The 17521-nt window shown below is 41.0% G+C and overlaps 2 protein-coding genes across 5 annotated transcripts in view; both read right to left on the reverse strand.

The window, feature by feature from the left end:
* Positions 1-501: 501 nt before the first annotated feature.
* On the reverse strand, positions 502-10982 carry atg4da (autophagy related 4D, cysteine peptidase a). 2 transcript variants are annotated; one of them, XM_077569927.1, is made up of 11 exons: positions 10668-10982; positions 9524-9794; positions 9331-9414; positions 7089-7262; positions 6326-6677; positions 5380-5444; positions 5126-5277; positions 4970-5048; positions 3699-3775; positions 3365-3484; positions 502-1344 (listed from the first exon to the last, which is right to left on the reverse strand). In XM_077569927.1, the coding sequence occupies exons 2-11, from the start codon at positions 9738-9740 to the stop codon at positions 1165-1167; spliced, it is 1500 nt and encodes a 499-aa protein (XP_077426053.1). In that variant the 5' UTR covers positions 9741-9794; positions 10668-10982; the 3' UTR covers positions 502-1164. The 2 variants fall into 2 exon arrangements, with proteins under 2 accessions (XP_077426053.1, XP_077426055.1); XM_077569929.1 differs by lacking the exons at positions 9331-9414; positions 9524-9794; positions 10668-10982 and adding an exon at positions 9045-9246.
* Positions 10983-11782: 800 nt separating this feature from the next.
* Positions 11783-17521, reverse strand: part of LOC144054707 (microtubule-associated serine/threonine-protein kinase 1-like) — a 75271-nt gene continuing 69532 nt past the window's right edge. For all 3 annotated transcript variants that reach the window (XM_077569925.1, XM_077569924.1, XM_077569926.1), the window contains one exon: positions 11783-17026. In XM_077569925.1, coding sequence (XP_077426051.1) covers positions 15390-17026 — 1637 coding nt within the window. In that variant the 3' untranslated portion in view covers positions 11783-15389. The remainder of the gene's footprint in view (positions 17027-17521) is intronic.

Genomic DNA, 17521 nt, shown 5'->3' on the forward strand with positions numbered 1-17521 from the left:
GGAGGCATAATTTGACGTAGCACTCAGAGAGAATAGTTTATGCTCAATTTATAATTATTGTGCTTTCAGTGAATTGTAGTCTGTACTGTGGGCTGTTATTATTCTGGTTGTTGTTTAACTATGTGCAAACTATAACTGAGCATTATTTTCCTTCTTAAAGGCATTTTTCTAATTGGGATTGTGGTCAATGTTGTGGCCATTTAGTTTAGTCAGAAAAGTAGTAAAATATCATTTAAAAAATGTAAATGAATGTAAGCAATACATTTTTAAAAAGACAAAAAAAAAATACAAGAAATATACACAGAAAATCACTTTTTATGTCTGAAATTGACAGAACTTTCCAATACACAATATTCTGTTTGGGAAGCTTTGTCATGTATTATCTTATCATTGTCTTTAATTTCAGTTTTAATATGGAATCTGAAACAAAACTACCACCTTAAATATATATATATTAAAAAGTCAGTGTTGACCAGTGAGAACCAGCAGAAAGAGATAATATACAGATGAAGTGATTTCAGTGTTTAATGAGGACAACAAATATCAGTAGAAGTGCAACCTGCAGTAAGTAGCGTAGCAAGACTTTGCATAAGAGCCAAGACTAAATGAGATGATCATGATCGGCCCCCATGAAGTGACAAGAGTACGTACAACTGCTGAGGAAACCCCGAATGTGAGCTGAAATCAAGTGTTTTATCACCAGCATTGCGATCACCCTCGTGTGATAAAAAGATGATGAATGCGATCACGGGTGCGCTCTTTTGATTAGCAACTACGACACCAACATGAATGTACAGCAGGTCAAGACAGCTTCAGTGTGACAACGTGACACTCACGCTGTTACTCAAAAAACTCAAAACTAAACATGCACACTCACACACAGTCATACACTTGATAAATAGTGAAAGAATTAGAAATATAAAGGAGATACGCACAAACACAAACAGCACAGCTTGTCCCTGACCAAAGGAAATGTGACATTTGACGATGAGATTTTTAGGCCTGTTAGGTTTGTTTTATACTGTACATGACTTCTCATCCACTCGTGCCTCTCACGAAGGACAAACGGATTTGATGTTAGCTTATAAAAACCCATGTTGGGAAGTAGTTTTTGCTTCCAGGTCAGGTTGCGCCACTAAAAACAGAGCGACCGCCTCCCTGGTCTCACAGAAAGACAAACTCGTCACTGTTTCGTCGGTTGTTCACGGGGGCGGGCTTGCCGGGGGGCAGGATGTGTGGGGCGGGGCCAGTGTGGTTACTACTGTGCGCCTCAAGTCCATAGTCGTGACTCTGGCCCTCCACGAAGGTGAAGATGGGGTACTTCTCTGTGGAGGATGACAGGGCCTGCGAGGAAAACAAACAAAACAACAAACAAAAGATACGTTTAGGAGTTGAACACTTGCAGGGTGTTTTCATATCTTTGTACTGGAGGGTGAAAAGATTGCCAAAGCTGATCTGAGAGGAGGACATCACAAGTAGTGTGGGGTCAATTAGGCTGGAATGTGAAAGTTCTTCCACTGGTAAAATGGAGCATTCAATTGCTTAAGTTAAGCTAATCGTAACCAAATATCCAAATATCAAAATTTATAGAAACATGGTCTACGTATATAGAATTTTTTAACCTAATTCTGGTTACTTAATTCTGTCTGTTAGCGAGAGCCACTACATCGTGATAACTTACATTGATGTTTCTGCATTTGGCAATTTATTATTATATTATATTATTAGTATGGGATTTTTTTTTAATGGGCTTTAGGTGAACTGATGAATACACGCACATGCACATGCTCACCCACATACAAAAAAAATAAAATAAAATATATATATATATATATATATATATATATACATATGTGTGTATATGTATATATATATATATATATATATATATATTTAAAAAAAAAAAACTTTTTTATTATTTTTTTTTTAATTTATTTGTTTTTTTAAAAAAGGAGAGCAATGATGATGTCAAATCAAATGAACAATACTGAGCTCTCCTGAGGAAAAAAAAAAAAAAAAAAAGTTAAGCTAATCGTTATTTTCAAGAGACAATAACTAGAAGATTGCTGTTCGGACTACTGGCTTCATAATGCTGTATTGTCATTGTAAAAAATAATATCCAAATGTTGTTTCGACCAGAATCTGTTAGTCAGTCTACTTTAAATAGCTTAAGTATTTCCTCAAATAGTGCCCTGCAGTATCTGTGAGTAAATCGACCAAAATACACACATTTCTCCCGTGAGGAAAAATAAAAAACATCAGGTCACACCACTTGACTGAACCCAGCCGTGCAGTGTGTGGCGTTGAGCAACTAATGTTCATAAGTGGATCCAAAATTTGAATCGCTAGCCAATCACAGTATGGACAGTCTTTTGTCAGTCAACTGTACAGATGCAGTCAGTTAAACGTGGCCATCGATCATTGCCAACTGCCTCTCAGAATATCTACTCTCCTTTATTGTTGCCCATTTCCTGCTTACTTTCTTGACAATCGCGCCATGTTTTTGCGGTTCAGTAAAAGTAACATAGTACAGTAGCCTGCATGAGGAGCCTCAGGGTCGAAATGCTGCCCAAGTCAAACAGCAAAGTGGGAGGTCTCAACAAGTGAAGTTTAACAGCCAAGACTCACTGCTAAAGGCGCTTTCTATTGACAATAAATGTTTCTGTCCCATGCTTGTAATTATCTAAATGTGTGAAACCACAACAGCTGCGTGACGTCACAGACACAGCAACATCCCACTTGGGCAAATTCTATCTGACAGTCGAATAAATGGCCAATTTGGCAGAAAAGCAGTGTGAAAGGGGCTCGAGATTAGGTTTGCTCAGAATTTACATAGCAGTTAGAGGCTAGTGCTGTCACTAATGACAGTTTATTTTTTATAATATAGTCTTCTGTCACTATTTGGTGGAGTGAAAAAAAAAACTTGGAGTGAGTCTTACTCTGTTTAACATAGATAGTAGATACCGCCTTGTCTTATTACTGACGCACGTCGTAGGGCCGCCATCTTACGTGTGTTTGGCTCCAATAAATTCATTAGAACTCTTTGAATTCTTTAACAATTTTGACGCAGATTGTTTTGGTACAAACATCAGACATGTAGCGATGTTAAATTTTCTCCCTTTTCAGTCTAAAGAGACGACAAACAAACCCTAGGAAGCATCTTGGAAATGTTTTAGTGGAGGCTGGTTGGACTCCGTCAACTATAGGTGTCCGTGTGGAAACACAAAATATTGGTTCCTGCAACTTTGAGGTATTTTTTTAAATGATTAAAATAGCTTTGACGCATGCATTTTTGCGTCGACCAATTTTTGTGGTCGACTTTCCCCCCCCCCCCAGCCCTATTAGAGGCTATAAACTAACTTACCAAACTGACAGCGGAACATAACGACTCAAAGTCTTTCTTGTTCCTGGCATAAAAGCCGATGGTGCAGCTGGGGTCCATTCGAGTGAAGGGCATCTTTTTGGGAGAACTACAGTGGAAGGACTAAATGAAGGAATGAGAGGAAAAAAAAAAAGATCAACCACAGTACATGATTAAGCATGTTATCTTCATTGGCTACACTTTGAACAAGTGTGAAAGTCACATTGGTCTCAGTCGGATGGGATCAGAAGAGAGGAAATACAAATCCAGACCAACTGAGAGCAGCGTGGCAGACACACGAAGCGCACTGTGACGTCAGAGGCCGTGTGGAACTGACCTCGAGAGGAAAGTTGACTTGAGTGACGTCCACCACAGGTTGGCAGTAGTGCGGGTCCAGATACAGCAGCTGCTCATCTGGCAAACGGCGAGAGCGGACTGACGTCATTCGTAACGCATAGCGGGGACATCTCAAGAACATTTGTGAGACCTTGACGGATTCATTCCATTCCACGCCAGTCTCGTAAGAATGATACTACTGTAGTGTGCTTCCCATAATAAGTTAAACGTGGCTGTAGATTACGGGACATGGTCCAATTTTTTCATAATTATGTCCGTGTAACATTCAGCAGTCAACAGAGTTTACTATTGATTCAGTCTCAACTGGCGTGTTGGCTAAAAAGGGGAGATTGCAATCATCTGCTACGGCACTTTTACTCAGAGAATGCCTCCATTGTAACACCCTGAATGCTGAAAAGTAATTACACTGACATTCGTAAGCCAAGTTACCATGTCAATAAAAGCGGTCAAATAGCAGCCGTTTGGGTAATGGACCGGTAGAAGTTTCCCTAATGGCGTTTGAGTAGTGGATAATCCCACCGCAAACACGGTGTGTCCTCTAGCAAATGTTTAACTTGACTACACTTTCAGAATATTAAACCCCAACAAGCAAGTTTAGACAAAAGTGAAGACAAAAGAAGGCAAGTGTGCACCAGGTCAGGTTCTGCTAAATAATATATATATATTTTTTTTTTTACAGCAAAAGTAACAAAAAAATAGGATGGCTTTCCATGAAAGCAGAAAGATTATCTCTGTGTTGAACCAAAATGAAACATTTGTAAAAATCTGCTTTTAACATGGAACTCAACATATTTGCCCATTTTCTGACATGTTACGAACCAAACCAAGAACAGAATCACAATTAGTTTGTACGTTCTCTGCTCCCTCAATTTGAAATAATGGTCTGGGATGGAAATTAACGCATGTTTCATCAATGAATAGACAAAATAATCAATGTTAACCGATTTTTTAAATATTCATTAAAAAAAATATACTACATAGCTCACAATATTTTTTCTGAATTGAATTGTGCACTACTTACAACCTTGATTCACAATTAAAGAAAACTTTAAACTACAATTTAAAATATAGTAGTGTGATGCCAAACAAATCCATTGCTGTAGTGCACAATGCACATTATTGCTTTGCACTATATAGAAGTTCACATGAGTGTGGTGTTTTTAGTATTATGAACAAAAATCAATTGATCTATTTTGTTTATTGATCTATTTTTCCAAATATGAAGACTTAGAGGAAAAAGCGGTATCTCACCTTGGAAGCCAATAAAGTAGAGTGAGTGCTTTGGTTTGCCTCCAATGATTCCAATACAACATTCCAGCTTGAGGATGTTCTGGAAATGAAAAATAAAAAAGGTTTGAAATGTTCAATGCCTACCACCATATAAGAGGCTAACACAAAGAATCCCACCTTGACACATTCAATGTAAGACGGGTTGAGGGCCTCCCCACCGAGGCGGACCGGCACCAGGATGATGACAGACTTCCAGGATTGGTTGTCCAGTTCTGAGGGAATGTGGCTGAGTGGCGGCTCACACAGACGCGCCACGTCCTCCCTGTACACTAAAATAGAACACAAAATTGATAAGGGAAAGAATGTGCATCACTTTCGACACTTGTTCACATGAGTTTTCATGAGCAGAAGTTGAGAAGTCAAAGTGTCACCTGTACAATCCTGAGCGACATACACAGCCAGGTTGTGGAGAACAGTAGCTTTGGCTACAGCTTTCCTAAAAACAAAAAACATTCAAATTAGTGCTGTCACTATCGAATCTTTTAAAAATCGATTATGGTAGCAATTATTCCATCAAATAATCACCCCCACTCTCCTTTTTATATTGTTAATCCACTAAGGTTGGAGACAATCTGAATTGAGTGAATAAGTACTCATAATTTATCTTCTCTACATATGAATTATTATACACCAACAAAATTAGCCTAGGATAAACAGTTAGCAATCGCGATTAGCATCAGCACTCTAGCGATTACCACTTAAGGAAACAAATACCTCTAACAACGATTTAACTCAACCAATCATCATTATATCTTTATTACACATGTAATAGTGTCTTAAAAGTCACTTCCAGACAATGCTTCAAGAATAGTCCAACGAGTAAACAAGGGTAGAGCTAACTGTTAGCTACATGAGGTCAATAACTTCCTGTTCTTTCCTTCTTCTGGGCACATTGAGTGTATGACTGCCCTCTACTGGTTAAACGATGAACACCTAAAACCGAGTGGCAGGTTATATTTTGTAATAATAATTACAGCCCAAATGCTGTTGAGGACATTCTGAATTTATTTTTCCTGTGTTTTGGGAAGCTCAATCACTCAATGTGCTGTATTGTCTTTAATAAAAACCCATTAAGTAGTAAGTCAGGAAGTTGTCATTCCAATTCTGCGTGTGCCTGTAAAAAAAAAAAAAAGTCCATGCATAAAACATGGGTGGCCAAAACACGGTTCTGGTGGAGCTTCAAGGCAGAAATGTTTTAGCCAACCTATTTTCAAAGTCAACTTATCCGACTTGGTCAACTTTGTTTCCACAGCTCTTATTCAAAACTACTATCAAATTCAAATTTCGTCGCAGTATCACTCAACAGCTGAGCCTTACCGCAATATGTGTGCCACTATGGATGGGCCGTACCAGTCCCCAGCCTTCTTTCCAGAACTCCTCCCTATCGCCACCAGCTGGTGCACCCCAAAAAGTGTTGGCGGTTGATCCCCAAACCAGGTGAGCAACTTCCGGTGGACAGGCTCAGCTTGTCGATCCTGCGGCAATTCAACCCTCTTCTTCTGGCTACTCTTAGATGTCCGATCGCTCGGCGGCGTCTTCTCTGGGGTGCCGGACCCTCGCGGAGAGCCGAAAGAGGGGATGGGCACCCCACCGACGCGCACCGGTGAGCGTATTCGCAACACTTCAAAGTCCACGTCTGTTAACTGCTGAGCATCAGGCCAAGTCCAGTCTACGCGACACAAATAAGACTTGTCTTGGCAACAAACTGCATACAGTTTTTTAATCTTTAACTTTGACGAGCAAATGTATACTCGCTGGTCAGAACATTTGGTACACCAATACATCAAGATATGCCACACTAATAGTCTAACCAAAAAGACTAAATGCTGTAAGAAATGCTAGAGGTGGTACAAGAAAGTTTTAGTTAGAGGGTGTGTATACTTATGCAACTTGATTATTGTATATTTTTTATTTGTTCCCTCAGAAGATTTCAGTTTGTTGTACAGGTTGTAAGCGACATTAATTTGATTTTATACATAAAAAAAAAAGTTTTTAAAAGCCTAATATTTGATTGAGCTTTTATACGGAGCAGGTGTACCTAATGTTGCGGCCGGTGAGCAAAACAGACTGAGCGCCAAACCTCGGGGCATCAGATGGACCAGCAGGCCCTGAGCCAGCAGCATCTGGCCGCTGCGCAGCATGCAGCCCCAGCCGCAGTCGGTGGTCCAGCTGGAGCCCTCCAACTGCGGGAACTCCCGTCTGTAGGTCAGCCACAGCCTGGACACAAAAGCCAGGCCGAAGCGCTCCACTTGCTCTGAAACACAAGCGGGTGAAGAAGGAAGAAGAACGTGAGCGTGTGTGCACGCCGCCCACCTGACGAGTTTGTGTTGACGTGATGTTTATCATGACAGCAGAAGCATGTTTTGACATCTGTGGAATGCCTTTGATCTGATGAGATGTGGGAGACTTTTGAAATGACAGAACATTTTTGACAAGAACGCTCAGATGTGCTTATTAGCCATCTGTTCCTTTTTATATTCGATTTATTTTAGCGGTGCAACGATTTATTGATTAATGAACATCTAATCCATTTTCAAATGAATCCATTTAGAGACCTTGTTTGCTCCAAATTTTCCAGATTTGAGCCTCTCAAAAAGGAAGATTCTCCCATTTCTGTTGTCTTTCATGAAAGTGGATTTATTACATGATCTTTGTGTTGAATCAAAATTCATAAACATCTGCTTTTACTTTGGAAAACATTGATCAACATTTTTGCATATTTTCGCAGCAGACCAGTAACTCAATCTTTTGTGCATTTTCTGCAACATCAATTTGAAATTATGTACCGTTTTTGAGTGTAGGGATTGAAATGAAAACTTTAAATCAGATTCATAAAATGACTCGAATTTAATCGAAATAATCAACAGATTAAAATAGACCATCAAAATAATAGTTAACTAATTCACTGCCATTGACAGCTATAAACCTCAAAAAATCATTTGAACTATTTTTATTAGTTCAACTTTTTTTTTTTTTTTTTACATACAAGAGTATGAAAACATAGATTCTTTTAAATTGGACATTTAGAACAGATATCAAATTTGTGATTAATCGTGAGTTAACTAGTGTAGTCATGCGATTAATTTTTAATAATCTTTTTTTTTTATTCATTCACTGCCATACAAACGTCAAAAATTCATTTGAACCATTTCTATTAGTTTAACATTTTTTCCCCCTTTTGTTAACAAGAGTATGATTTACAATCCTAGATTTTTTTATTGTACATTTAGAACAGTTATACAATTTTTGATTAATTGTGAGTTAACTAGTGAAGTCATACGATTAATTACAATAAAACAACTTAATTGCCTGTCGCCTCTAAGTTATAATTTATTTTAATTTTTATGAATTTATGGCAGTGAATGAGTTTTAATTGTCTCTCAATGTTTTTTTTTTTAACATAGCATTGATTGTTTATTTATCATGTTTTTGAGAACAGGAGAACCTAGAAAGTCAAATGTCACTGACTCTTATATTACATCTTCTGTGAATAATAGGGATGTCGTGATCTGCACCCGAGTCAAGTCACTTGATATTTGTATTTATCAGGCTTTGCAGACTGAGTTTGCAGTGACTTTCAGCAGATCGACTAAAAAAAATGACACGACTGGATCAGGACAACTCAAAGATGTTTGATTGTTATTACTGTTTACTTTACCGGTACAGATGATTTATTTTCCAGCCTTGCTTATGGAAAAATGCAATTTTAAATCAAACCAAAGGTCAAGGAGCATCCTGGAGAGGTTATTTGGTCATGTAAGAAACACTGCAAGTGTTCAGTTGTATTTGAACATGATATTTGTGATGTCCTTTTGTTTGTATAGGTCACATGGTCAAGCCTCGAGTGTTTACGCCTCCATGACTAATAATGGCGTTTCCTGACAGGTTTGCCTTTCATTGACCTTTAAGCCCAATGGGAGTGCGCCTTTTTTTTCCCAGCCTGCTTGCGTAAACATCATATATAAATAGGTGTTGATTGACTGATAACATATTAAGTCCACTTTGTGAGGTTCTGGGTTCGAATATAGGTACCTGCCTTCCTGTATGGAGTTTGAATGTTCTCCACGTGCTTCTGTGGGCTTTCCCTGCATCCTACGGCTTCCTGTTAAATCAAGACGACTCTAAATCATCCGTTACGACGATTGTTTGTCCATACGTGCCGTGCGATTGGCTGGTGACCAGTCCTTGCCTCCCAAATTTAACTGGATGTCTCAATCTGAATCATGCATCATTCTATGGGTTGTACATTCCGCATGTTACCCTGTGACCTTGAACGGGATAAGTCAAGTGGAAAATGGATGAATAGACGATTGATAGGTTACCTTCACTGTTGAGCAGATAGGAGTGACCCAAAACAGTGACTGGTGAGATCTTATTGAAGGAGGTCTTTGATTTCACAGTCCAACCTAAACACAAATGATCCATAGGATAAAGTTGGGCTCTGCTTTTTAACATTACTCAAAATCTACGATAGACACATAAATTCTGTTTATATATGTTTAATTTTCCACAAACCATATTTGACGTTGTTCCAAGCTGACATTATTTTGGCTTTGAGTTTATCCATCTCTTCAGGTTCTTCACATGCTTCTTTGCTGGGATCTGGACTCTGCGAAGGTCGGACTCCAAAGCTGCCCTGCTGCGCCGGGGCCTGGAGCCTCCGCCCTTCCAGCAGCTCACTGTGCATCACGCCGCCCGTGTACTGCACCGCGTTGGGGGAAACAGAGTTCATGGCCCGGAGCGGTCAGAGCTGGACTCGGGAACGCCTCATTGCAACACAGGACAACTAGGGGAGGGGACACAAGATCAAAAACGTGAGAGGAAGTGTTGACTATTGAGCCTTTGTACAAAAGATTCATAAGCCTAGAGGCTTTTGAATGTGAAGCAACATTGTTAAAAGTAACATCTGGAGAAAAACTACTTGAAACACGAGATGCAAAACAACTCAATAAATCATTCCCGCATTGCAGCTACAGCCCGGAAAAGTCTACACACTGAAATGCCAGGTTGTTGTGACTAAAATAATTTCACAACTTTTTTCACTATTAATGTGAGCTATAAGATTGTGCAACTCAAATGAAAAAAAAATCCAAGAAGGAAAATACAACACAAATGAACTGTTAGTGATTTGCAAATTAAAAACAAATGACTTTACAGCTGCAAGCAAGTACAACAGAACAATTGTGACGGAGAGTTTTATTACATACGTGTAAGCTTACTATTGTTGTCTGCGTTATTATTGCCACTTCCAGGAAAAAGTATGAATGGGCGCAGCATCAACAGTTTCAATGCAAACTCAGCCTGTCTCAGACCACAACATTGCACAACAATGGGGACTCACAGCAAAGCAGCTGAGACTTCCCCAACAAGGAACACCAAAGAGATGAGAGTAATTATTTGAAGGCACCACGAGACTGTCATTTGACTTCAGACGCAACTGTTTCCAACGAAACTGGAGATACCGATCTCAGAACCATTTCACAGCAAATGTTTAAAATTTACGGTAATGAGCAATTTTAAAAGCCGGGGCCACATTTTGACACGGACATAATCCTTCATAAATCAAGTAATTACGTCATCGAGTTACACCTATTTAAATATTTACACATTAAGACAGTTACAACATAGCGAGCTCAATTGAACTTAGATCTGTACATACCTGTTAGACTGCTCGATCAGTAATACGTAGACTCATTTTGGTGATTTCCCTTTCTTGCTCATTGACTTTTTCGGTGCTGTTTAATTCACCGTATTATTAGCTTGCTAAAGCTAGCCGATAGTAGCATTAGCATTCGCGCAGCCGGCGTAAGCCAGGACCGCGACCTTCCAACAAAAAAATACAGCTTATATCATGATACGAGTTTCTGTACTGCAAACACAACTGACTTTACAGACAGCGCAAAAAAAAAAAGTGTCGATACAAGGGGAAGATTTTCTTCCCTGAAACCACTCACTTCCTGATGGCTCTCTTCAACTCAATGAGATTGGTTGGCGGAGACTCAGTGTAAGGTGATTGGAGGAATGTCATACTCGTCTCCTATTGGCTTTCGGGTGTCGTGACGTTTACTTTTGAAATAAATGTGGAAAGGTTGATGACAGCGTCAAGTTGCTCGTCTCCCTCGAGGTTCGCTGTTCCATTCTCGGCTGTAGCTTTCCTTTGTTGAGTCTGCATGTTCGTGTGTCTCCCATATTCCCAAAAATATAAATTACAAATAATTGGCTCCCCAAGTACCACCATAATGAGCTACAAGTAAAGCCCTCGAAGTGTTCATCTATAACAAGGTAGCGATTTTATTCTAATGAAGTATATTAAATTGAAGCACTAACACTGCGCGTACATATTTACACTCATTCAGTTAAAATGTATTGCATATATAAGTGAATTTGTATTAACACTTCTAAATGATTGCAAATGCGTTGCACTTTAAAGTTAAATGCAATACAACTGAACATAACTTTAGAGTGCTATAAAAAAAATAGTCATTGCAAAATTATGCACAGTTTGAACATTTCATTCAGTGATTTTTTTTTCCAGAGGGAGTCAGTCAGCATCACTAGTGGTAATCACACATTTCACTAATGGTTGTATTATATGAATAACTTGAGTTTCCATCAAATGTTTTTGTTTTATCAACATATTTATTGTGAATAAATTACATTTAATCTCCCCATAATAGGGACAGATGGAACAAAAAGCTCAAACTTTGTTGAAGTCAATGTTAGAAATACGATTGCCAAATGTCGTAAGTGCTGAACACGACATAAGATTACAAATTCGGGAACAACTCTCCGCACTTTATTCCACTCACTGCACTTCAGGTGTCTATCAGAAACAAAAATGAAAATCAAGGTACAAATAAATACATTAGCTGTGAACAGAGAACAGTGGAATGTTTTCAGTAAATTATTCAACTAAAAAATAAAAAATTTCCTCAGAGTAACGCACGTACAAATGTCCCCCACTCCCCAAAATAAATAAATAAAGTGCATAAAAAACTGCAGTCTTAAACATGTAACACAAGTGTAAGAGTGTCGTAAAAGGCCTGAAAATGTGAATAGTAGCACAGGGACTTAAATGATGACAATACATAAAAGACCCCCATCCTGACCTGTACAGTATATTTAGTAGAAATGTTGGCCCATAACCCCAAAGAAAATAACCACATAAGTACAATAAACAAAATGGTGTTTTTGTTGAATACTGCTAACACTTGGTCATTCGACACATATAAATGCATATTAAGTCAACCAGGCTGCAGCTCGCAACATCCGTTCAACACCAAATAAAAGGTCCTTCGTTTTGTTTTAGTTGCAGTTCATTATTGCACATTTCTGTGAATGAAGTTGGAACCACTGGGGGTCAGTACAGTACCATTAAACAAACTGCATGACTGCTTGCTGTACTGCATTTCCCCCTTTTTTTTCTTTTCTTTTTTTTAACCAGTGGGAATGAAAACCGGTTTTCAATGATGTGCTCGTCACAAAATTAATCATTGAATCAAAATCAATTACTGCTTCATAAAAGACACAACATCTTTTGCACAATGACTCAGTGATATGCAACCTTCATGTGCTCGCCACACTTTTGTTATTCTACACAAATAATGTAACTTGTAAAGACTACAACTATTTTCGTTTTGGAAAATCTTTTTTTTTTTTTTTTGAAGTCAACATTTGAAAGTCTGGTCTATTTATTACGTGTTTGCCATGTTTTAAAAACGAAGCTGATTGAGTGGTAATAAACAATGCACTTGACTACACAACTGAAGTGAGATCATTTAGTCCTACTGTCACGCGCACAGTTTGCATAATGTACACTGGCTAGCTACTGTTATGACTTACATGGAGATGAACGTGATCATTGTTCTGATTGACATTAAACACTATATAGCAACATGTAACCATCTTAATTCGGCTACCTTACACCACAATATCTTTTATTATATATATAACCCTATTATTTGATATATATAGCCCCACCCTTTGTTATCCATTGAGCCCTTTTTTTGCAAAAACTTTTCCTTACGCTATTTCCACAACTGCCCTGTTTGGGCTCAAATTGACACATTTTTGTGTGTGTGTGTGCACGTGCTCATGTCGTACGTGTATTTAGATATTATGGAAGGGCACACAAATAGCAGGCCAGCTGTCCCTAGCTGTACTGAAGCGGTTACTCCTTGGTGCCAAACGTGTCCTGTATGCCATCATTTCATTGATTTCATGGATTTTTCCGCATATCTTAAGCCATCATGGTTATTTCAATGAGTATTAGGGCCACACTGAGAAAAAAAAACTAATTTATATATAATAATATTAAAAGTTGTGATATTGCTAGAATAAAGCAATGGGAAAACATTTTTATTTTTTAGTGAGTAGGCCTACTGTCCCCTCCAAAAGTATTGGAACGACAAGGTCAATTCTTGTGTTTTTGTTGTATACTAAGACATTTTGAAAAAAAACAAAAACGGTTATAAGACAGAAATTCACAATTCCAGCTTTTATTTCATGGTATGTGTTCAACTTTTCAGGCCTTTACTCTAACCTCTTATAGTTCCTGTTCAGGAGCTAAAATGCATGCTCTATTGGGTTAAGGTCCGGTGATGACTTGGCCAGTCTAAGACCTTCCACTTCCCAGCCGATGAAGTCCTTTATTGTGTTGGCAGTGTTTTTTTGGGTCATTGTTTGTCAATAAAAGCTGGACTTCTGAACTTTTGTCTCATATTCATCTTTTGATCTGAAACCCAAATGTGTTTAGTATACGTCAAAAACAAAGGAATTGACCTTGCTGTTCCAATACTTTTGGAGTGGACTGTACGTGTCTATATTCCCATATAAACATAAACCCAACAGTCTGAGACCAGCAGCCGTTTTTTATTGGTAGTATCCAATAAAGTATGATGTCATTCAAAATGTTATGATTCAATTCATAATGTAATAAAATACTTTTATTTTTCCCCAGTGTTGCCCTAATCCGGTGTTATATGATTATGCAAATTAGTAACTGTCTGGAGGAACAATATCATTGATTGTATGACTACGTTGAGTGCATGAGAAACCGGTTCATGTCAAGTGCACACTCAGACTGAGCCACTTCTATCATACTGTGCATGGGAGTGACAACCCCTCCTTCCCTGCCCCCCCACCCCCACCTGCACTCAAACTGTGCTGCCATCTTTCAGGCATAACGTATCCTGTACCTTCCTTAATTCATTCACTACCAGCATAAGAAAAATGGATATTTGACGTCTTTATCCGTCAAAGGCAGTGAATGAGTAGCATCTAGAATTTCGATGTTCCCATGCTTAAACGTGAGATTGCCTATTGCGAGCGCGGCTTCAAACACAAACATAAGCGATTTGTTTTTATTCAGCGGGAACAACGACGCTAACATGATGGCTGACCTATTGTTTTATTTCCAGTTGTTTGTCATTGCCGAATCAAGCGTGTTGAGCGCTTCGCGCGATCCTTGGCTCGCTTTCAGGCAAACACATTTCATCGAGCTCGGCGTAATGGATTAAAAAATGCACCAATATCAGCTGCTGACATGGTTGCCTCCTGTGGCAATGCGTGTGTGCGTGAAGGCTTCAATCATAGGGGAGCGAGAAGGGCTGCGGCGGCCCTCCTGTGAGGAGGAGATAAGCGCTGAGCCTGAGCTGTCAGCACCAGAACCGCCAATAACAGACCCTCACATAACACGGCGGACACACACGCGCCAGACGTGACGCCTTCTGACAGCGCCATCCGCCGGGCCAAAATAAACAGCCGCATGAAGAATAAACAAGCCCAATCATCTGATCGTGTGCAGAGGTGGCAAATCCAGGTCCGGAAAGGAAAAACCCTGCCACAGTTGGGCTTTAGCCATTGATGCTAGCTAGCTAGCTAGCTCCCTAGCAGGTAAACGAGCACCATGGGAGCTAGCTTAAGGAGCTAGCTAGCTAGCACCAGGTGCTAAGCCAAACAAGGTTTTTAGTTTCTGGACTTGGATTTTCCACCTCTGATCGTGTGTGTCGTTTGATGCAAACATTCCAAGTGTGCCACAATTGACGACACAACAGCCACAAAATTTGGTCTTCACAGTTTTGATGACTAAAGCACTTTCCCGCCTTCGTAGACCTACTTTACATGTACATACCATAGGACATGCGTTCACGTGGACTCACACATAAAGAAAGACATCTGATAAAGTGTTCCACAATACATTAAGAATCTTCTTATTAAAATAATCCAAAATTAATGCACCTTTATAGTGGATTTTGTCGTCCTGGTTGACCAGTCAATGATTGGAATCAATAAATAAGATTTGATAAGCTCTAAAATTGGAATGTACAACGTTTTAAGTGCTTGACTTGTTCATCCAACGAAGGCATTTCAGTTTGCGGTTTCAGGGATCACATTTTGGTTGGGCTGCCTTCTCAAGGGACGAACTGGCAGGGCTTTGCGTCATCGCCGCCACGAGGCCTCTGCTGCCTGCTGCGGGTTCAGATCTTCCAGCCGTGGCCGCCTGCTTGTCGTCTGCCGCCTTGCTCTGCTGCTCTTTGCTCCGGGAGCCCTCCTGGGAGCCCAGCTTGATGGGGCCCAGCACGTTCTTGGCCACGGTAGTCAGCTGGCTGACGAAGCTGGTCTTGTCACCGGGGGAGACGGGCCGTGACTTGCACAGCGACGGTCCGCACAGGGAGGGGGTGACGGAGGTCGGGGAGGGGGAGGGAGAAGGAGAATGCTCCTCCAGAACTTCCAGGCGACATTTGTCCTCCCAGTCCAGGGTTCCCCGATAGCAGTTGACGGGCCCCAGTCCCTGCCTGACTTTGCCCAGGCTCAGTTGCGGGCCGTGCGGGGGGACGGCGGGGGCAAGGATCCGAGATAGCAGTTTGGGGCTCTTGGAGCTCAGGTCTGAAGTCCTTGAGTCAATGCTTTCAGCTTTTCTCAAGCTGTCCCCCATAGCGGAGGTTTTCAAGGCTTTCCGCAAAGCGAGCGGACTTCCGATCAGTGTTGCGTTAATGATTTTGTCAGGAGTAGCAGCAGAGTTCTTCCGTAAACAAGGACCGTTATTTGTGTCTCCGTCCTGCTTTGGTTCCCTTCCACTTCCTACAAGGTGCTCTTGAGGTGATTTACAACCGAATAGTATACTTTTGGCTGCCTTGAGGTCGAGTTGCTTGGGTGTTGGACGTTGGGTGATCTTCTCACACCCCTTGTTGCCATCTTCTACTGTTTTGGTCAAATTGCTTGTAGCTGTAGTTTCTCTACTCGAACCCAAAGGTTCCACATGATGTCTTCTCGTCAAGGATGTCTGGAGCGCCGCTGCTTCAACGCGACTCAACCGCTCCAGGACCGACTCGCTTCCGATCTCCCTCTCACGCTCCCTTCCCCTCTCCTTCTCCTCCTTCTCTCTGCCCGCCAGCAGCGTCTCCCTGCTGAGCGGCGACTCTTGCCTGCCTAATCTTCTGACGGGCTTCAGCACACGAGTCTCCGAGCCTGCGGAAGACGAGGAGCACGGCAGGGGTGGAGGATTAGGTGGAAAACTCTCGCCGTCCGTCTCCAGCAGACTCTGCAGGCCAAGTTCACACAGGAAGGCGTCCTTGCGGTACTCGGAATGCTGCACTTCAAGGCTGTGCTTTCTCAACGGGCCGCCGAGTCCTCCGGTTGAACTGGACTGGGTCAAAGGCGAGCCGAGTTTCTCTGCCGACTGCACGCGTTTCAGAAGGGGCGATCTCGGGGGCTCTGCGCTCTTTGGCCTGGGACGAACCACTGGGGGTGACGAGTGGAGCTTGACAGGGAATGACTGAGTGGTGTTGGAACTTCCCACAGTGTGGCCCGGTAAGGGAGGAGGTGAGGACTGGGTGGGAGACGGGGTGTGGGCCAGCGGGGACAAGGGGATGTTGCCGGCAGACTTGCAACGGGCAGAGCGGTACTGGCGGTGGAGTTTGGGGGACAGGCCGTGGAGGGAACTGGGCCTCATGTGCTGGGAGGGAGCGGGGGAGTTTGGTGTGCTGGAGGCTGGAGAGCTGCTTTGAGATGAAGCGCCTATTAAGAGAATACAATCAGGATGCAAAAAAGTCCAGATTTATACAAACTCCGAGTGTTGAAAAAAAAACCTGTATCAGAAAATCGCCAACAAAATCTAATTGTTAAACTTTAAAGAGGAAGTCAACCTTAAACATTTCTTGACATTAACATGTTATATGTGACCTGACTAGACTAAACATGACATTCTGATTAATATTACATTTGTTGAATATGAGTTATGAAGCAAAATCCAGCCATTTTTATCCATCTCAGGAGGGAGCCATTTTGCCACTTGCTGTTGACTGAAGATGACATCACAGTTGCTCAGGCAACGACCAATCACAGCTCACCTGTTTTCTGAAGCTGAGCTCTGATTGGTTGTTACCTGAGACCTGAGCAACTGTGATGTAATTTTCTGTTGACAGCAAGTGGCACAATGGCCGCCTTCTGATAGATAAAAAACTGCTGGATTTTGCTTAACTAGAATACCGTATTTAGACTAGTGGGGCTGCA

The sequence above is a fragment of the Vanacampus margaritifer genome, chromosome 7 (assembly GCF_051991255.1).
Source record: "Vanacampus margaritifer isolate UIUO_Vmar chromosome 7, RoL_Vmar_1.0, whole genome shotgun sequence".
NCBI lineage: Eukaryota > Metazoa > Chordata > Actinopteri > Syngnathiformes > Syngnathidae > Vanacampus > Vanacampus margaritifer.

Coding starts and splice junctions, on each gene's coding strand:
- atg4da (XM_077569927.1), bottom strand. CDS start 9,740: ATGAACTCTGTTTCCCCCAACGCGGTGCAGTACACGGGCGGCGTGATG. Junction 9,415..9,523: donor TTGGAACAACGTCAAATATG/GTTTGTGGAAAA, acceptor ATTTGTGTTTAG/GTTGGACTGTGAAATCAAAG. Junction 3,776..4,969: donor CTACTTTATTGGCTTCCAAG/GTGAGATACCGC, acceptor GCCGTTTGCCAG/ATGAGCAGCTGCTGTATCTG.